The sequence below is a fragment of the Nymphaea colorata genome, chromosome 8 (genome assembly GCF_008831285.2).
Source record: "Nymphaea colorata isolate Beijing-Zhang1983 chromosome 8, ASM883128v2, whole genome shotgun sequence".
NCBI lineage: Eukaryota > Viridiplantae > Streptophyta > Magnoliopsida > Nymphaeales > Nymphaeaceae > Nymphaea > Nymphaea colorata.
The window spans coordinates 17,372,349-17,394,338 of NC_045145.1; the positions used below are offsets into that span (position 1 = coordinate 17,372,349).

General features: G+C 39.4%; 1 protein-coding gene and 1 long non-coding RNA gene across 2 annotated transcripts; one reads left to right on the forward strand and one right to left on the reverse strand.

Moving 5' to 3' along the window:
• Positions 1-6,069: 6,069 nt before the first annotated feature.
• Positions 6,070-10,426, reverse strand: LOC116258723 (uncharacterized). The gene is made up of 3 exons (XR_004173808.1): positions 7,633-10,426; positions 7,331-7,404; positions 6,070-7,015 (listed from the first exon to the last, which is right to left on the reverse strand). It is a non-coding gene; the product is annotated as an uncharacterized LOC116258723 (long non-coding RNA).
• An 83-nt stretch (positions 10,427-10,509) lies between these two features.
• Positions 10,510-18,613, forward strand: LOC116258722 (phosphatidylinositol/phosphatidylcholine transfer protein SFH13-like). Its single transcript, XM_031636059.2, has 15 exons — positions 10,510-10,765; positions 11,011-11,124; positions 12,200-12,500; positions 12,813-12,912; positions 14,203-14,469; positions 15,470-15,547; positions 15,627-15,728; positions 15,802-15,851; positions 15,942-16,041; positions 16,153-16,248; positions 16,326-16,442; positions 17,028-17,169; positions 17,682-18,028; positions 18,143-18,217; positions 18,318-18,613. The coding sequence occupies exons 2-15, from the start codon at positions 11,118-11,120 to the stop codon at positions 18,333-18,335; spliced, it is 1,800 nt and encodes a 599-aa protein (XP_031491919.1). The 5' UTR covers positions 10,510-10,765; positions 11,011-11,117; the 3' UTR covers positions 18,336-18,613.
• The last annotated feature ends 3,377 nt before the right edge of the window (positions 18,614-21,990 follow it).

Here is a 21,990-nt window from a genome sequence, read left to right on the forward strand (position 1 = left end):
CAAGTGGTGGGGTGGCTAAGTCACGTAAATGGAATCCAATCACGCGCTTATGTAAAGAAAAACGAAGATATTGGGTAAGTCGCGATCGGTCATTGTGAAAGAAGATGAGGAGCGTTTGATTACTCCGGACTTCGAAATCCGTAATGAAAAGTGGGTGATAGGTCGCATTTGATTACTTCGGACTTTAAATCCGTAATAAAAGTTGGGTGCTACACTGAGAGAAAATGGACGTTAGAAATTAAAATTAGTCTTCAAACAAAATTGGTTGAACTTATTCCACACACACACATAATATATAGAGGTAAAAACCAAGCCCAATAGTTTTTTGCTAAAAAATTATTATAAATAAAATATAAACATCTTAATATATTTATAAAAACTATGTGAATATAAAACATGCTTTGAACCAAATTGTTTTATAAAAAATATTGATTTTTTTACTACCAAAATGTTGATGCTACATAGCTATTCATGTTTGCTTATTATGAAAACACTATTAAAACCTAAAAAATGATCAACTAAGTACATATTTTGAATCAACCTATCCTGAAGACTATGTTGGTAAGGTTAGATTACAAAAACACTTTAAATATCATATTTAAAGGGTTTAATTTTTGTCCCTATCTCTTGATTTGGTTTCTACCAATCATATATATATATACGTGTGTGTGTGTTTAAAATTTAGTTTTAGAAGCACACCAAAAGGCCGAGCATTGGGCCATGTACCCGATAATTGGGTTCAAGTTTGGTCCCGAAAAATCCAGCCTGCGCTGGCCCAATAACATAGTCGGCTTGACGGGGCTCAATTCGACCTGATTTATTTTTTATTATTATTTTTGATATATATTTTATTCTTAAAATATTTTTTTATATTTAAAAAAATTATTTTGTATTAAAAAAATATTTTAACGGGACCGAGATGAGACTAGGATTTCGGAAATCAGGCTGGACCCGAACTTGTTTTTCGGATCGGGTGTCGGGCCAGCCTGAGCCTAACTCTTATTGGACTACGATGCTAAGGTTTATTCCAAAACTTGGCTTTGTTTCCAAAATGAGTATATGGGTGCTATCAAAATTGGGTTTGAAAAAATCTCTCTCGTGCATTTTGCTATCTGAGCGAGAAACACTGTTTTGGGTGCATCATCCAGACCAGTAGTGGAGCCAGAAAAACTTGCTGGAGGTGTACTTGTTTAAAAATACTCAAATCTGGTGGGACACTTTTATATATAAAAAAATAAATAATTAAGCTTATTTAAAAATAAAAAACTTTTAAAAGACTGCTTGTGGGCAACTGCCCACACCAGTCACCATGTGGCTACGCCACTTATCCAGACAAACAAACAAAGTTTTCAAGACTTATTAAACAAAACTAAGTTAGAGGAGAGTGACATCCAAATACTACCCCTCACATATTCTTTTTAACATTACAAACCACAACAGGTGGTAAGAAAAATTGTACCACCATATATATTATGTCGCCAAGCGTTCAACAGAAAACTTTGTATGAAGGACTGGAGCGCCAGAATTTTTTTTCAGGGGTAGGCGAGACGGTCTGCGGGTCGGGCCAAACGGTCCATAGGTTGGACCAAGAGGACCGACGGGTCGAGTCAAACTAAAAAAATTCGACTTTTTTAATATAAAAAAAAAATTCTTGCGCTCACCCGAGCCATGGCCCAGTCGGCCCCGTACCCGAGCCATGGCCCAGTCGGCCCCCTCTTCCCTCGCCCGGCAGAGTAGTATAAGGATACAACCATGTGGGAAAAGGGCCCCCTTCCAACATAAGATTCATGTCCTATTGCCGTTGCCGGAAGCAAGCTCATGCCCATGGACGGTCAGTATGTAAAAGAAATCAACGAAACAAGTTTTATTTTGGATTTGGACTTTCACCCATGAACGGTCAGTATGTAAAAGAAATTAACGAAACAAGTTTTATTTTGGATTTGGAGTTTCAAGTTTTCTTCTCCTCTTTAGATCCGCCAATTTATTTTTCAAGATAATGGTTGTGAAAATAATTTTTCTTTTTTTTTAAAAAAGTAGATGAGAGAGTGAAGAAAAAAAATGAAAAGTCAGTCTCATTTTAAAATTACCCGGAGGTCTTAACACGAATGAATCTGCTTTAAAAATTTTGGTAAATTTATAAAATATCAAAACATAATATTTCATCATTTTGTCTGAATAGATTATTAGTGTCTTTGTTGCCAAATGCCACCATAAGGTTTTCTTTTTTTTTTTTTGACATACTTTTTTTTCTTTGAAATATGAAGGAAGCCTATCCCTCATCTTCTTAAAAGAATTTCTCAGCAAATGCATTTTTTCTGAAAATTCTGTCATTTTCCTTGACATTTTGACAAACGAAAAAATGCACCGTTCGCTATCACGACTTAATGTGTGATTCTCTTACTCTGTAAACCTGAAAAGCTATGGACTTTTTTGAAAATGGTAGAAAAGGTAAAAAAAAAAAACACTTACCCGACAGAAAAGCCTGTGAAAATTCGTAAAATTTATGAATTTTTTAAGAGTCAGAAATTTTTTTTTTAAGAGTCTTCAGTTTTCACTCTTGTAAGGAAAAGTCATGAAATTCGCTTAATATTTGGGCAAATAACAAAGAACCACTCAACTACTCAAAATTATCAAATTGGTGTTGACGTTTGCGATAAATTAGCAGCCTGCTGACAGAAAACATTTTTATACGAAATTACAAAATTATTTTTCATAAAGGCCAAAACTCTTTTGTCGCTCAAAGGAGGAGTAGTTCATTTTTGTTACTTTTGTATAAAAGGTATAATGTTTTTTGTGAGCAAGAAAAGAATCTCTTTGACGATTTCTCTCGGAAGCTGAGCGCTACTCTTTTTTAACTTCAAAAAGTTCAACCGACGGTGTTGGACTTCCTTCAACTGATTCCCATTTTGCAGTCAAATCATCTTGTATGACAGTACCTGCAATATCTGAATTCTTCAGGATAAGGATTTAATGACTGCCAATAGATTAAGGAGAATCAAATGAGAAATGAGACATATTCTCCCTCTAGAGAGGCTTCCATAAGAAGTGGGCACAACAGATAATCTTTTACATGTTATCGTCATAAAAGAATATATATCAGCGCGCACATTTTTCGATTCTATAGTTTTCATTCAACATTCTCAAACGTCAATATACTACCAAAATGCATAGAGTTTAAGAAATTCATTTATTTTGAAAATATGCGATTTTTTTTTGTGTGAAAATATCTTGATAAAATTTAAATAGAACTCTGGTACTCACACTCTTGATCAAATCTCTATGTGCAATAGAAACATCTACAAAGTTCTTAAAGTATATTGAGATTTTTCTTACATTTTCTAACAAGGCATAGTATAGCTTGTAAGAGCGGGAAAACATATAAATAGTAATCTTCCCGCTTTCATTCTCATGGATGTTATTCTCTTGAGCCATAAACGGCAGGCATGCTCAAAGTAGAAGGCAGCGACTGCCCATCCAAGGTTTCAATGAAGCCTAGGACCTTAAGGAGAGGAGGAATAAAGAGGCTTTCAAACTTCTTTCCGGCAGTGAATTGTTCTCCGGCCGATTGGAAAAAGCTTGAAAGTGTTTGCAGAAGTTTTAGTTTCTCAAGAAGGTGCTATTTATTGGTGAATAATATTAAAACAATGTGAAAATTAATGCTTTAAAATGCACACACACACATATACATATATATATATATATATATATATATATATCCATTGGGTCATGGAATCTGTGCGAACGGCTTCCACTTTAAGGGGCAAGCAAATGTCTTCGTACTCCATCGATGGAGGATTCCTTGTCTCTGGCAACTTGAGACCCATTTAAGTTCCAAAACTGAACTTTTCTGCAACTTGGTTGGTGGGGTGAGGTTCCAATTTGGCAAAACCAAGTTGTCATCATCAGCTCTCTCTCTCTCTCTCTCATCCATGTCTTCAAGAATGTGTTCCTTGTCCTTCTTCTCCGTTAGTGTTTGAACCCCGCGACTCTTGTTTGCTTTCTTGCCTGCTCAACTTTTGTGACTTTGGTGAAATCTTTCCATTTTCTTTTTTGGTAAACAAATTCCCATTTCTGTCAGCCCTCTCTCTCTCCTTCCTGTGCACACTCACACATATAGCATTCTCAAAATTTCCAGATAATGTAATTGTGAAGATAAAAATCCAAATATCTAGAAAATGTCATGAGTTTTTTAGTGTTCTAATTAGAATTTATGAGACAACAAACTTGAGACTATTAATTTTTAGATTACGATAAAACTTAGAGGACGTTTGGGTGACACCCCAAGGATAGGTTTTTGGAGTGTTTGGGTACCATCAAAATGGGTTTGAAGAAAACTCAATTTTGACAAAACTTAATTTTGTAAAAACAAGTGCAAAACCTGATCCCCTCTCCCTCGGGTTCTTCGCAAAGACCAGGTTTGGGGTATATCACCCAAAAGAAACTGAGTTTTAAAAACCTGGTTTTCATAAAACCATGTTTTAAAAAAACTGGGTTTGATGAGGGTATCATTCAAACACCCCTTAATCTACGTATCAAAACTCCATGATCTGATTATGAATCATATGGCTTTTGATATGATATCGCTCGTATGCTTGAATTCATTAAAATGATTTTCAAATGGATGGGAATGCAATATGTTAACCTAGGAATTATATTTTAGATGGCGTAATTAAGTTTGATTATTATTAATTTGAAAAAAAGGTAGATGACAACTATATCTTAACTTTTCAAAAGTAATTTTTTACGTAATATTTACGAACATATATTTATTTTTAGAAAAAGGTAGATGAAAGCTATATTTTAACTTTAAAAAGTAATCTTATACGAAATATCTACAAACATAAATCAGATTAATCAAATGACCAGTAACCAGTTCATATACTTCTTAATTTACTTTAATCTGCGGGAAACCTGGTTGCCTGATGGTTAAAAAATTTAAAAGTCGTTACTAAAAGCATTATAAACTATTGCTAAAAGTACCATACACCCATTTATGCAACATAAACTTTTACTAGTGCCCTTGTAACAATTTTTAGTGATAAATTTTAAATTTTTAACGATATGACAACATTCAACATCCACTTGAAATCTCTTTCTCTCTCTCTCTCTCTCTCTTTATATATATGTATATATATATATATATATTTGACTTCACTTCATCAAGACCCACTTTTTTTATTTAGTGGAAAGGTACACGCATGATCCTGACCATATGTAACTACTTACAATGAATGAGCTCCCTAAGGGAAGTAGAAGAGGCAATAGGTCCAATACAAGAGGGCCAACCTATCTAGAATCTAGAGTTAAGAGGTGCGTATAAATGTGCATTGAATGTTCATTCATATTGCGTAGCTAATGAGATAAAACGCCGAATCTTTTGAAAAAATCGGCTCTCCCCACTCACCAATTCAATGATCTGCAACGCAGAAACGAAGTCAAAACACTTGCGGCAGTATAGAGTCACGAACGATTGATGGTGTTGCGGGAGAGGACGGAGGAGACCGGAAATTAGACCAAGAGGGAGTCATTTTGCTTGAAATGGGAAAATATAAAATGGGTGTCGGTTAGTCAACTATATATATATATATATATATATATATAGTTCAAAAATGGGCAGATGGCAATCTTAAATTGGGCACTCAATTAATTTGCTACTCAATGCATAAGAATATAATTTCTAACCTTCTTCCAATGAATAAGATACAAGTACCCGTTGATTCATATCTGTAAATGTGTGAAAAGGTTGGTAAAGGAGTCAGATACACGTTTGAACACTTTGATTGCACGATACTCGAACAGGTTGGTAAGAGCCAAATTTGCATGTCTCATGTTTATACTGCTCAACAACTTCGACCATATGTACATTTGGTTCTCTTAAAATCGTTTATGTACTTACAAAATATTATCTCATAGGTAAACAAGGACAGTGAGTTGATCTCTACAATGACAAACAAGCAACGCAGTTGAAAAGCAGTTAGTGTTAGTGTCTCTGTTAAGACTGTAGTGAAGTTTTAAGACCGAAATTTCCCTTTCTACATTCGAGAGAAAAAAAAAATTATTGAGTCCACCATATGTTCAAACCAGAACCAACCTGTCGATATTCTTTCTATTTGGCAGATCAACATGGAATCCAGTTCGCATGTCGATGAAGAAGGCAGGTAAAAGGAACCCCAAGGCAAACAGAAAAGGTCAAAAAGGAAACAGGGCTGCCATGGTTCGGGCGTGTTACGTGCCGTCAGAGGAAGAGGAATGGCAGCAAAAGCCAGCCAAATTGCAGCACGAGATGTCCACGTCCCTGTGAGGATGAAGCGGAACTACCTTCTTCATTTATTAGTTTATCAATATAAATGACTGGAAATAATGTTTGGTGCCCACAAGATCGGAGCCGTCCGATTCCTCAGACAACGGCCAGGATCTTGACTCGAGCAGACTGTTAATTAGCTCAGCCCTACCATGTGTCCGAACCAGAGGCGCCATTATTTCAGAATGATATGTTCCCCACCTTTACCTTTTCCCTCTCTCCTAATTAATGGCTGTGTGTTGCAGAGCTCTATACTCTATAGTACAATCATAGGCAGCCAACCCGTACTGTGGTGGTGCGGCCATGACACGAACTGGGTTCGGCCATTAATGGCACAACCATTGCACCTACCTGCTGTTGCTGCAGCAGCAAAACCAGTGTCTCTCTCCATCTCTCCCTTTCTTTCTCTCTAGGCTTTCTGTTTTTTCCTCTAGCTGTCCCCTCGCCTCTGAAATTAAAGAGCAGCAGGCTCCTCCTCCTCATCTGTGGGCCACCATTCGCTCTCTTGATTATTTCTGATATTTATCGAAGCTGCCAAAAAACTCCAAGAAGCCATGCATGATTCCAGAGAGAATTCCTGTGGACGGAGACTCCCACTCTGCTTTCTCAAGCAAAGAAACCTTCCTTTAACTTTATGGCCTTTTCTTTCGGGTCGAAGCTGTCGGTGGTTCTAAAGAGTATAATCAATCTTCAATAACAGGTTTCCTCCACAATCTTGCGAAAGAAAAAACCGCAATTCCTTGCACTTTTTAGTTTAAACTGAAAACAAATTGCTCAATAAAATAAATTTTCATTCTTTAACTCAAAAAAAACTTTACAACCCCCCACCTTTGTGAATTTTCATTTTCCAGTCTTAAGCACTCAAGATACTTCACAACTCTCTAATAAATGGAAAAAAATCCACCAGCTTTTCAAAACACACTACCACAATATATAGAAGCCTGCCTGCCTGCCTGTAGTGTGCGGGCAAAAAGAAAAGTAGTTGCATCTCCACTCATTCACTCAAAAATTTCCAAATAAGGGTCGAACCTTTTAAGTGGGCTGCCTGCCAAGTGCCAATAGTCATTGCTGGGCTTGATATGGTCCGACCTCTAAATCATTATCTGAGATCAAGTTAACAAAAATTAGCTGAACTCAAGTAACTAAGAAGAACTCGTTATACGTATATGTGTTCATTCTTATTGACACAGAGAATAAACAATGAGAATTATAGACATCATGGTGAAACAGTTGGTCAATATGATTGAACATTTCACAAGTTATTATGCATAAAATATTGTGTACATATTTAGTGCTCGTTTACCAGCACCAAGAAGAGCTTACTGTCTTACCGTTGGAAAAGGAAACGGGAAATGTACTAAGCACGTATTGTAGTGGATCAACCACCGGTCCACCACGATCGGTTTTCAAGTTTCAACTGCATCGTCCTCCGTCCACCATTGCCGGAGCATGTGGCTGTAGCGTAATTTCGCACGCTCTCGGCAAAAGTGTAAGGAGAGAATCACATGACGTGGACGCGCCATCCCAGTACTCCGCTTCGAAACGCCGGAATTCATCGACACGTCTCCGTAAAGCGGGAGCGGAGGAAGGAGGAACAGAGGAGGGGGACGCCGCACTTCGTCAGAGTATGTGAGTATCACGGGCTCGCTCACGTGATCGTGTCATGAACCGCCGCCCTCCACCGCCGGCGATGGACGGCCGGTATCTCATCGTCCCCTCCCCTCCCCCCTCCGCCGTCGGAATGTTTCCGTCAGCTACCGACAGCCCTGCCTGCAACTCCTGGTCCCACCGATTGCGACCTGTCGAGCTCCTTCCGCCCCACCACCACCACTTCCTCCTCCTCGACAGCGACGCCACCAGATCGTCCTACCTCATCACCGGCGTTGGTTCTCTATATCGCTTGCGCCCTTAGTTTTTAACTAAAATTCCGAAAACGAACCTAACATTTTTCAATTCTTTAACACAGGCAGTCAGACAAAAAAAAAAAAAAATCAACCTAATGGAATAAAAATGTCATTTGCATATAAAGTTATCGGGGCGAAAGTAAAAAGTTAAGAGAAGCCTTTTCACGGTAAAGGGCATCCCATAAACTACGGCTTCTTGTTTGATAATTTTAGTAACGAGCGGGGTTGTTTCTTTACGGAGCGTGAAAATTACGAACCTGCTTTCTGAAATTGTGTCCATGACAGGGTCCGGATAGGAAGTTTCGGCATTATCGATCGGGGAAGAGGGCGGCAGCAAAGCCGATGAAATCAGCGTCGTTGACTTTTTCTTAAATGACGAGAATGTCCTCTGGCGGAATGTTTCCTCTTCTTGAGAAGCGAGCCATGCCTTTTAAGGAGTTGTCAACTCCGCCCTCCCCCCTTCCTTCCTCTTGGTTGGGGCGCGCCTTCCCCTGGCCGCTTCCCTCGTGACAAAGCCACCGCTCTCAACTCCTTTGGCCACTCCCTCCTTCAAGAGCGCGTTTGGCATAATCAGGATCTCTCGCTGAACGCTCCTGCCAAAAACAGAATCGACGATATTCTCTTGTGAACAATCCCAGTTCGGTCGGCCTCATTTCTACTGTGCAAACTTACGGAGATCGGAATATTTTGACATCTCGGATTTCTAAAAGGCCAGCCGTCGAAACCTAACTCAAGATCGCGAAATCCGGGGCCGGAGATCTCGATCGACCGCGATCGTAATCGTTTCTGACTTTCTGGGGTTCCCAAACCCTAATCGTCCGGCCGCGGGTGTTCCGAGACGCCTCCCTTGTCGGGGCTCTACCCAACGCCTGTTTGGTCTCATTTGGAAACGGGACGGGCGCTCACGTCCCCTCACGAGCAGACGTTGCGTACAGTTTTGGGGGAAAGGACTAAACCGGCAACCTTTTTCCTTCCGTAAGTTTTTGATCAGAGGTTAGATCCTAACTCGAAACGGATGGATCATCAATCTCTTTCTCGATTGGATCTGAAATACCTAACGTTCCACGACCCGCTCGAACATGACCCCCTTCCGTTACGGAGGGGGAGAAACGATTTAATGCGAATGACGAGCGTGCCCCTCGAGAGGGACTCGCATCGGGGGATGTGAATTCTCACATTTATTAACCCGCCGGAAGTTCATAAAAGCGGAAAGTCTCGCGCCTAATTCCGATTCTAACCCTTCATCGCTCATCGCCGATTTACCGCGGGAGCGCCTTTCCGATGGCGGTAAATCGGTCGAATAAAAGCGCGCGGCGAATGATCGCCAAAAGAGCGGGGGGCGGACGCGCCGATGCTGGTAACCGCCCCGAGTTAATGAGAACGGTTTCCGGACGAGAACGTAAATGAACGAATTCCCGAACTCGGGGGATGTTACGAGGAGCCCGTGAATGTTTTCATTATTGCATTTAACGGCACATTTGGTATGCGAGTCGGAGAACTCTTTCTTGGCGTTAGAATTATTTGATGAGCGTCGTATAAAGCACGAAAACGAGAATGGGTAAATGCAAATGGTTTGGAACTTACCACCATGACATGATCTTAACAGAAGCTAGCAATAAGGTCGCTGTAAATATGATGATGTATTTGTATGGAAATACGCAAAGGGAAGCTGAAAAATTTATATGAGAGGATGTTTATGTTAATAGCACTCAAACAATAAACAGGTTTTCTGAAAAACATTTGATGATATTGCCGTTCATTGAAAACGACTCAAAATAGGTGAATATGAGAAGTAGAAAGAAGGGAGGGAGAGGCAGAGGGAGGTGTTGCACGTATATAAAAACGAGGCGCTGAGAAAAAGCTGGAAGGAAACCCTCGAACATTCGAATTGCATCTCACCTCCGGGAGAAGAGAGAGAGAGAGAGAGATAAGAGAGGGAGGTTGAGTTCATCTGATCTGGCTGCCGTTTTTTTCGGACGGAAAATTCTAATCCTGATATGCTCTGCGTTTCCTTTTTCGGTTAGTTGTTGTGCCATCTCTGGCCCGTCCATATCTCCGCTCGGAAGACGCGGAGCGTCGAATTTCAGCTGTTTTTGAGCGGTTCGACAAGGTTCCCGCACGAGATTCCGTGCGTGGTGAGCTCCTTTCCCGGTTTTCTGGCAGGACTTGGTAATGCTCGTCGGTTTTCGGTGCCTTGTTCGGTGGATCGTCCACGGAAAAGGCAAGCTACTTGTGATATTCTGGATTTCTTTCGGTTTTCTTGGTTTCTTGAGGGATCTTTCTTTTCTCCTTGTGTCTGGTTAGCCGTTGTGTTTGAAAGTGCGTTCGGAGTGGTTCAAAGCGATGAAGGTTGATCTATTTGAGGAGTTTTGACCCTCTCTTAGAGATGCGAGAGCTTCTTGGTGGTTCAAAGTGGCGTGGACGCTTTAGAATCGTCCTTTATTGAAAATGAGCTTCGCCAATGGAGAATGTGTTTATTTACGCTGTCGTAGTTCCTGCAGATGTTGGCGAAAACGGAGGGATCTCGTTTTCCGTCATGCTCGGCCGATGGAGATGTTGAGTGAGTAGTTACTACGGGATTTTTTCTGGAGTTTAATTGCTTGGTCGTCCTTTTTCTTTAACTGCTGTTTTCTTCTTTTTCTTTTTCCTATTCCCCCTGTTTCCGTTCTTGTTGACCTCGTCGGTGTTTATGCCATACTTTTCTTCTTTAATGTTGCTGGACTGTAACGGTTGATTTGATTTCTGCGGGAACGGAAAACCTATGTGCTGTTTATTCGGGTACCTTATTGTGTTTCTCCTGTGTAGGGTGCACGAGAGTACATAACGGTGTGCTTCTTTACCGGCGTTGGGGCATATTCTGGCCGACTACTCCGAGCTGAATAGGCGGGGTTACTGCTGAACCTGGAGGGAGAATGTCGAGTGAGTTTTCCTTGATTTGCCGAATCGGACGGCAAGATATTGTCAAGACGTTTTATATACCCTCTGCCCCGTTTTCCCACTTAAAATTTCTGAATTCCTTCCTTCCCTCGTTTTGTTAGCTGGAATTTTGTCGTTTTCGTTTATCGTTTTCTCCTAGCGCTTCTGGCCATTCGGATGACATATTAGGGAGATGAGTTTTTTCTGTCCCTTACCCGACTTACTGATTAAGGACGCTATAGGTCAAACCGATCGCGCAACATGATAGTTTAGTTTTTCCCTCTTTTTTGAAATCTTATGGTTGTGATTTTCCGATTCCCGATAAAAAGAAGGGCCTTTCCTCTTTATGTTAGTCGCCTTTTACTCGCTTCCACATTTTGGGTGGGTACAACTCGGTGCGCAGTTTACTACTGCGTTATGAGTAACCACAAGCCTTGAGGTTAGCTGAGTAAGCGAAGATATAGAAAATGTTACCCATACTCCTTAACTCCAGGCATTTTTCATGCCATGCTTGTTTTGGCGAGGTCTGCTTCTAGCTTAGACGATTTTACAGGCAGAAAAAGGCATTAGGAGGGTAGGAACATGAACAACTAAAGAGGATCAGTATAGACAAGCTAATTTGATAAAGGGACAGAAAAAGGAAAACAATGTGAAGAAAATGAAAATGTTATGTGTGAAAGGGTACGGATATGATAGAAGGTCATGTCACCTATCTTTCCATAAACTTTGAGAGAGCTTAGTACAACGTTTGATCTCATGTTAGAAACATTTTCTTTGCCCAAGTTATAATGCTTGTTCTGGTTAGGTGGGACGTGGCTGGGTTTTAATTTTTAACTATCAACAAGTGCATTCCTCCCATTTTTTCCCCATAACTAAGGAATTCCTGAAAATAGCAGAGTCTAAATTTGAGAACTTCATATAGCTGGTTGCATTCTTATGCTTGGTAATAAGCTGTCGCATGGAGCTACTGAGGTTATGGGGATCCTTTGTGTCACTTTTAATATTAGAAATAAATAGATACAACATTTCTATATGACCTTGTGACAGTCCTAATGTTGATTTGTATTGTTATTTGAAGGTCTAGAGGGACTTTCTCATGATGAAAGAAGAGATAGGCGATCTGATGTTGATAACTCTGAGGATGAGAGGAGGAGAACTAAAATTGGTGCTCTTAGGAAAAAGGCCATAAATGCCTCTAACAAGTTTACACATTCCCTAAAGAAAAGAGGAAAAAGGAAAGTTGGTTGTAGTGCTCCATCAATCTCAATTGAGGATGTTCGAGATGCGGAGGAAGAGAGGGCTGTTTCTTCATTCCGTGAAGCTCTTCTTGCTTCCAATCTTCTGCCTCCTAGGCATGATGATTACCACACTATGCTGAGGTTGGTTCATTCTGGAGTCCTAGATTTCTTATCATGTGTCTTCCACATGTATTTTTGTTTACTACAAAATTAGTGACTTGTGATTATATATTATAGATTGTACAAATAACAAACATGGGCTTGATGCTCAGAAATCTGGATTTTAGTGCTATGTTTTGCTGAACCTTGAAAAATGCTTATCCATGCTGTCGCCTCCTTAAGAAAGGCCTTGCATTTTCTTCATTTTCCAGTTTGATGGCTCTATGACCTCTTGTTATTTGGATGAAGATATCATCTGCTTTGGATCTTATAGTATATTCTCCATGTGCACAGATTTCTCAAAGCCAGAAAATTTGACAAGGAAAAAGCAATGCAGATGTGGGCGGATATGCTTCAGTGGAGAAAAGATTTTGGAGCTGACACAATCATTGAGGTGAGGAATATTGACGATTTATTTGTTGCTAACTGACCATATCTCTATTCTGTTGAACCTACCAAATGACAAGTAGCGTTGTGTTTTGTATGTAAGGTCAGTCAGAATGATTAGTTAATTCATCATTACATAATGAGGAAGAAAAGAAACAGAACACATGTTTTTAACTAAGTTTACAGTTATGGTCAATTGCTTTTAAAAGAAGAAATAGTGAAATAAGTTTTGTTGCTCATAGTTGATAACTATGATATTTGCTATTTGACATGCAAATAGTGCAGCTTTTTCCTTCACAGCATGTCCACTCCTCTGGTAGAAAAACAAATGGGTACTTGACAAGTTTGTACGTCTGAAATGATCTTCACCATAGTTACATGTGTTCTATTTTCACACTTAATATCTTTGCTGATCGTTTGTGCTTCTGGCTTGTCTGTGCACACTTTAGAAAAGGTTCACTAATTTGTAGGAACAATTGAAGGCCTGTAGCCTGGCTAATAATAACATTTTTTCTCAAGGGGGTTAAAAAGTTTGTGCATACTTTAGAAAATGCTCCCATAGTCTGTGCACACTTTAGAAAATGCTCCTCATACATTTTTCCCAAATGCATGAGGAGCATTTGGGCATTCATATTTTTTATGGTCTTAAAAAGTTTCACTTTTATATTCAAATGCAGCACAAATGCACCTAGACACTGCTTTTTTTTTTTGTTTTATACTACTTCCAGAAAAATGGACACGGACATTCTAATTAGTAAATAGTATGTAAGACTGTTCCTTACACAGTTTCTTGAGATGAAGGCCCATTATGCATGGTATTTTTTTGGTTATGGTATGCAAAGTTGATTGATCAATCAAGCACACCTCTAATTTTAAGTGTTCAAAAACTTGCATGTCAGGTCATCTATGAAGTATAAACACCATCAAAATTCTAATGCTTGTCAACATTTCTGTAAAGAATAACATTATGTATTGATGACCAATATTTGTGTACTGGTAACCTTTTTCTCTGGGTCTGGTGAAGTATATGAATCACAAACATGAAATGGTGGCCCTGTGATGATGCTCTGGAGTTTTAACAGCACCATCTCTTTCTTTAGTCTTGTTTGGAACTGCTGCTATTCATTTAACAAAAACAGAATGTTGATGAAGGCTCTGGTGTTGGGGTTTTCCTAAGCATCTTTGTTTGTTTATTTTGTTTGATGCATTGTTATCCTTTTTCAATTGAAGAAAACGTATGGCTTCATTGCTTATATCATGTCAATCATTTTACACAAGAATGGTGGCTGGCATGTAGGATTTCAATTTTGAGGAGCTAGAAGAAGTACTCAAGTATTATCCTCAAGGATATCATGGAGTTGATAAAGATGGCAGACCAGTATACATCGAAAGGCTGGGAAAAGTAGAACCAAATAAGCTCATGCACATTACAACACTGGATCGCTATCTAAAGTACCATGTGCAAGAGTTTGAAAAGGCTCTGGTGGAGAAGTTTCCAGCGTGCTCTATTGCAGCTAAAAGGCATATAGGTTCAACAACTACGATTTTGGATGTGCATGGTGTGGTATGTTGCTAAGTTGATTTTGGTGTATGTGCTGATTATTCTTCATCATATAAAGAGTATTTGTTTTGTTTGTAACTTTTAATTTAGTCCAGGTGTCATCCTGGTGTCATGTTTCGGTTCAGAATCCATGGATAAAATGTTACTGTTTTGTTAGTTTTAGACAATAGATATGTGAAGCTCCCAAATAGATGCTTGCAGTTTTCTTTGACCTAAATTTAAACAAATATGAAGAACTTCTGCTTTAGATGAAAATCATTTCTTCAGTCTTATGGTTTCCTATTTTTTTTTTGTAATGGACACTCAGTTTTAGAAAAAGGAGAAGCACTAGTGGTCTTCTCCCCTAATCAACAAAATTTATAACAACAGATCTAAGCAGACAGCTACTTTTCAGTCATTTTTTTTATTGGAAAAAGCCTCATGTAGTTGCGTATGGCCCATAAGGTTTTATCTTTAATCTTCCCTTCCTCTCCAATTTCCATGTCAGCTTGGAATCATAGATAGAGAAAGAATGATGCACAACTTTTACTGGAAGTGATATGTGATTATGTTCTGCATCAAGGACATCTGGGCATTTTCAGTTGCTTGATCCAGAAATACTGTTGTTTATGGTTGTTCTTGGCAGAAGATATGACCTAGTTCTATCTGATGATGATAAGTAGCCAAAGGCATTCATTCACGAAGATTTTGAGTCTTCTAACTTTTGGTGCTATTCACATAGCTTACCAGTTACCACTATGAGTTGTCCTTCTTTGAACAGTATTTGTAGACAAACTGTTCTCCAATACATTCCTAATACCGCATTATAATTCTTGGTGCGTGTGTCAGGTCTCTTGTTGGTATAATCTATGAAAGCCATATTTAAGATTTGCCTGAAGCTTACTGATATTTGGGCTATCAATAGTATTATTGCTTGGGATTGTGTATGAGCTATACTCAAAAAAAAGTTTGTGGGAGCTTTTGTTTAATGTTTCAACATGTTGAAATAATAGTAACTGTACAGGGTTGGAAGAATTTCAGTAAGAATGCGAGAGAGCTCCTATCACACATTCAGAGAATTGATAGTAACTATTACCCAGAGGTATTTTTCTATTCATGGGGGAATATTGATATGTCCACCTCCATAACTTTCTTCTCTTATATGTGACTTGTTTGTGCAGACATTGCACCAGATGTTCATTGTTAACACAGGACCTGGATTTAAGTTGCTCTGGAACACTGTTAAGGGTTTTCTTGACCCAATGACTGCTGCAAAGATACATGTATGGATATTATGTGGCTCTAAATCATTTTATAAAAGTATGCTTTATGTAAATTAAACTTTTTGAGTTGCAGGTATTGGGCCCCAAGTACCAGACAAAACTACTTGAACACATTGATCCAGGGTATTTTTTTCTCGTCTTCCTATACTGTGTTCAATGGCTGTGGAAATGGAAAACTGAGTTGATATTTTGTTTCCTTTTATTTTTCTCCAGCCAGCTGCCAGACTTCTTAGGTGGATCTTGCACATGCTCTACTGAAGGGGGCTGTCTTAAATCAGGCAAAGGGCCATGGAATGATCCTGAAATTATGAAGGTGTTGCATTCTATGCTTTTCATTTGCTTAACCATTTCTCCTTGTTCTCCTGATTATGAATTAGGAAAAGTCGGAACCTGAAACTTGTTAGCGCTTTTTGCTTTTTTCTAGCTTGTATATAATGGAGAAGCAAGAGTTAGACAAGTCAGTGGAGCTTCTGAGGTGCAGCGTAAAACAAACTCTTCTTCCAGGCTGTCATATTTAAAGGTAAAATGTCAAGCATCTCTGAATGTTTGCCATGTCATTTTCACACTTCTTGATGAGTTCACTTCGTTGACAATCAGGGAAGAAGCAGCGATACCTCCACGGCAGAGTCTGGGTCAGATGCTGAAGATGGTGGTTCTCCTATTGGTTTGCGGGGTTCTTCTTCGTTCATTCCACTTGATCCAGTTCATGAAGAAGTGAGTTTCTTTCCTCAGATGTTTGGCTTATCAGGTTTATGTTGGAACAAATGGCACTTTATATATCCTTTGTAATCTGAGCCAGAGGAGTCATGGACTCTTGAGAATGTATTCCTGAAATTTGGATGGCATATTTCCATGGTTCTCGTTCTTTTAGCACATGCTTCTCAGATGGTTCCATTTTAATCTGTATTAATGAAATTTGGATGGCATCGTTACCATTCTTTTACCATTTGGTTTTGGATGGTTCCTTTTCAATCTGCAGCACAGTTTACCTAAAACCTTATTTTTCTTGTTTATCTTGGAATTCTCTCTTAAAAAACAACTTATACCGCAAGGATCAGATTGGTGTACCAGTAAAGTTTTGACAAGTCACTGAGTCAGGCTTTTTGTCTGTACTTATACTTCAGAGTTTTGGGATGTTTTTCGTGCTTTCTGCAGAGCATAATCACTGATCCTGGGACTTGGTAGTCGTTCTTAAATATGAAGCTATTTCCAGACACATTAAAGAAAGTACTATTGGTTGCGCTTGCACACTGTAACCAGTTATCTTACAGTTGTCCTTTTCTATTCCTTGTTGTGCAGGCTCGAACAACTGAACTGACTGCTTATCACAGTTGTGATGATAATTTTACCATAGTTGATAAGGCTGTGGATTATGGGCAAAGAATAACTCTTGGTCGAATACCATCAAGTTGCAGAGACATGGATTCCTTCTGCTCTAATGGTATTTTTTTAAATATGAGTACCATTTTACGTCTTCAGACCATTTCTGATTAATTTTTTTTCCAGCAGAGTATTACTTGTGAATTGCTGTGGTTACTGCAGAAGTGGTGGATTCGTTTGAAAACTGATTAAGTTCTTGATTAAATGATTTTTCTCGTAACTGGATGGAAGATCTGGTTTAGGATGCTTTATATATCCAATGTCAATGAATGTCTGAACCCTGTGATAATATTTGGATATGGTAATCTTATTAGCTAATGTTTATTAGTTGGATGTAGCAATTGGGTCCATTCTGTCTGGATGTAATACTGGTTTACGTTCCTAATGGACTTCTTTTCTCTCGCCTCTTTCTGTGTTAGTCTTGACTGTTTCTTAAATCATCTACCATCTGAAATTGTTAAGCTTCCAAAGTAAATGTCGTTTTTTTGCTTTCGCTCCATTTCTGACGTTTAGGCAAGTTGTCTGTTCGGGTATTATGACGATGCTTATGTTTAACTATCTGTTTGGTTTCAGGTACTAGGGATGTACTTAGGACTGATAATATCTCGCAAAGTTATCTCTCCTGTATGACGAAAGCTATAATAAAATTATTTAAATTGTTTGCCCTAATCCGTGTAATTGCTAATGCGCACAAGCAACAAGAAACTACAAAAAGTGCACCAACACGAGATCCTGTAAGTGATGGTGATGCCAGCACGGCATGTGCTCATCCATGTTTTGACCGTCTCCAAAGACTAGAGACAATGATAAACGAACTCAGTAGGAGGCCAGTTGAGATTCCTGAAGAAAAGGAGAGTTTGCTACTGGGTTCACTTGATAGGATCAGATCCATGGAATCTGACCTGGAGAAGACCAAGAAAGTGAGTTCATTATGATCTATGGGCAATTTGTAGTTGTAATGTAGTCTTGAATTGCAATTTTCTAACTTCTGGTTCTTGATCTGATTTTATGTTTGTTCCCGAAAAAACATTCAGGCATTGCACGGTATGGTGTTGAAGCAATATGAACTTGCTGAATCCATGGAGAAGCTTCAAGATTCCAAGGCACAGGTAAAAAGATTCTTGCATTGTTATCATAGGAGCGGCGGCTTGAAACGCTGATTTTGTTGATATTCAAGGCCGCTGAAACGTTGGGTTTGATTGTTCGCAGAGACGAGCACTATGTTGAGACACCGCATTTCGCCTTTGGGGATGGGATTCGTCGAGATGTGTGGAGGAGTTTCTACGATGCAGCTTGCCGAACTACGCTACCGTGTGGACAGGCGCAGGCCTCCGGTTACGTCCCATATGCAATTTTTAAGTGCGTCTATATGGGCACTAAAAAAAGAGTACCTCAAATCCGTTGAATATAATATATATGTTAGGCACACACACGCCGGAACATAGCAGGTTTCTGGTTTACTGTACATTTGATCATATTATCAATTGAGTGATTAAAGGAACTCACTCTCTCTCTCTCTCTCTTTATATATATACATGTGTATATATGTAAGTTACCACACGTAGATATATATGTATATATATCTACGTGTGGTATATATTTTACACACGCACATCCATACTAACACGTTTGTACCCAATAAAATAAGCATGTATTTGCCTGAGAACATAGAAGGTCGTTCACTTTTGATGGTGTCAAGGCCATTTTTAACTTGTGATAATGATGTAGCGTAACACGGGTTCTCAATCGCCATGATTTATGACCCCGTGGGATAGCACGTTACTTTTTGGGACCGGCATGGGTGGCGGAATCCATGGTGGATGGGGAGTTTCAATGCCGGTCTTAAGACTGCCACTAGTGAAAAAAGGCAGACTGTCTCTGCATTGAACTTTACAGACTGCCAAATTGATTTTTGTTTTTTAATGAACTCCCTCCTTTCTAACTCTGTATTTTTGCTATAACTTAGAAAAATATGGGGCCTTCAGAAAAGCTGCACAAGCGTGCCGCGCTAGTTTCCTTTCAACAGTCCCTCAGATGTTCGATGTTAAAAAATTAATTTTCTGAATGTATAAATAATATGGCGGGACCAACGAGGCAAGGGTTACGTGTAAAACAGAAAATGAATGGTATGATATGAAGAAAAAAAATCGAGAGCTTAGTAAGGTACCAAAATTTGGGCCACAGTAGACAGTTTCTGGTGGTGTATTTTCTCTATGGCTAGTAAAAATTAAAGAGGTTAGTGAAGGTCGTGGGCTTTTTTCCCATCTCTGGGACTGAACCTTTTTTCCCATCTCTGGGACTGAACCTTTTCTGTACGGGGAATCGACTTAGAGGGCGTTTGGCAATAGGAATGCTACGTTTAAGATGCAGAGGGTCTTTGATAAAAAAAATCTTGCATTCTTTGGAACCTAGAATTTCATGAATGTGTCTAATTTAATCTCTATAACACATTCATGGAACACTGGGGGTCAGTTCCCCCTTGATGTCTTATTTGGGGAGAGAGCTCAATCTCTGTTAAGTTTCTTTTTCCCTTCTCTCTCGCCCTCTTTCTCTTCCTCTTTTTCTATAATTGCAGAGCATAATTTCCTTTTCTGGTTTCTTTTGTCTGTTGCTGGATGTGCAGGTACGGTAAATGAATTCTCCAATCCAAATGGAATCCCATGTCCCTTAATAGAATAAACATAAAATATGCTTTGCCTTGTCAAAAAAGTCTACTTGCAGTCCAAATGGAATCCCATTTCTCTTAATAGAAGAAACATAAATATGCTTTGCCTAGTTAAAGAATCTACTTCAACGAACGATATTTAAACGAGAACCCATCTTTTCTCAGGGAAAAGCTGTCTGGATTGTTGTTTTGCAAGCTTGGCCGCAGAGTTCAAATCGAACACAGGAACCAGTGGCGTTTTGCCGCCTTTTCGGTAGACAAGCAATAGCTTCAAGGATAGCTTCGAGCCCACTGGTAGTGCAAATTATGTTGGTAGTGCCTTTTGACAAAGGCCAAATACAAGAGGATGGCGACACCAGTTCGAAATCGGAGCAAATTTGGGACTCTGTTAAGATTGTGTAACCACAACTGAATCTCAACTTTCTAAGATGCTAAGGCTGACCATTGAGATGTGAAATCTTGGCGACGGAAAGATTGGCTCCTATCAAAGCATCCAAGTTTTTTATTTTTCCAGAACAATTACAATTGTAAGACTTTTTAGGGGACTTGCACATAAGCTGCCGCGAAACCATATCAAACCAAAGTAAAAGCCCTTAAAAAAAGCTATTCAAAATTTAGGATACTTATCCTAAGGACAGGGAAATTCTTTACCCTCTCGTTTTAGCATTATAAAACTTCCAGCGACCATATTCATCTCCATAGGTCTCTTACTTTTAGTTGATAGTCCATGTAAGGGGCACTGTTGATAGTGATGTCTTTCCATTAGTGCCATGCTTTCTTTTCACCACGGGTGCCATTCACCAGAGAAGAATGAATTCTCATAAAGCAGAAACTCATTCACTGGATGATGAATAATATCTGGAGATTAGTGATTGCTATTGATGTCACTCATGGCTTTTTCATTTGCTGATTGATTCAAAAGGGTGGTCATATCACATCCAATGGCGTGAAATCTTCTGACAGACGCTGCGGTAACCAAATGCTATGCTACTGTTAGAAGATAAGGAAGTTTCATGCGTTCCGTCTCTTTTATCATTCATGAATGGTTGCTGCCGACGTAGCTTCGACAAAGTAACTGAGAAAATGACGGTTGATATGCCTTTCGTGCCAATAAATTGTCGTAAAAATGCCATGTTATTGTACGAAAACCTTGTGAAACTGTACTTTTAGAAGCTGAACTATAACTGTTGACTGGATGTTCTAGTTCCATCCAAATTTCAGAGCTACCCAAAAGAGATTGCTGGATAGTTCCAATACCAACTTCACAAATTTCAATTCCAATTGGGCTCTGAATCTCTGATTCCTTATAAGAAAAGCATGGCAGGAATGAGATCGATCTAAGGTCTTCGCCTCAGCACTTCTCGTAACTCACTCTTACATGCTGCGTTCTGAGAATCAGTACCAGAGCCGTATCATTTTTACAAACAGTTTAGAAATCAAATCATTTGATTAGAAATGGGTTTGATATGGGCAGAATCGCCCTTCCTATTCAGGCTAGTGTGGCAGTTCAACCAGTACTGGTCGACAGCAGAAAATTCTTAATCGGTCTCTGCACCATTCGGGCGAGGGGCCTCAGCTGATGTTAAACATTGGTTCCATCCGCGTCCGAGTTCACTAAAAAATCATTGAACTTAGAAAGCCGGAGGATGTGGGCATGATTTGCATCAGGCACTCAATACTTTCAAATGTTGATCCTCAAAATGGTACTCCCTAATTGGCTTCTGGAGGCAACAAGCGTACTAGTGAACGATCGGTTGCTGATTCTGCAATTGGTTTGGAGTTCCCTCCGGTGCTTAATTCGCAATGGCCTTCGTGATTCTAGTGCTGGATCATTCTCAGACGATCGATCTTCTTGTGCGTGGTCAGAGAATACCGAGGATTAAAGTAGCAGATAATCCATAGCTGCGAGCGTTCCAACAGAATCGTGACTTAGAAATGGAGAATAAACAAAGAAGGGAGTAAATGAGAGGCAAAATTTTGATTCAGGTACCAGGAATTAGCCGAAACTCGAGAGGTTTTTGACGATGGCAGTAAGAATGTAGTACAAAAATATCATCAGGGATACTCCTGGAGAATTTAGTTATGAAACACTGGCAAGCAATCTGAAAGGCAAGGTCTCTTCAAAGAGCAAATGAATGAGCAAGGGGATTTCTACTCGAGTTTGAAATCGTAGGAGCTCCGGTAGAGACGGAAGCTTCTGAAAAGGAACTTTGGTTT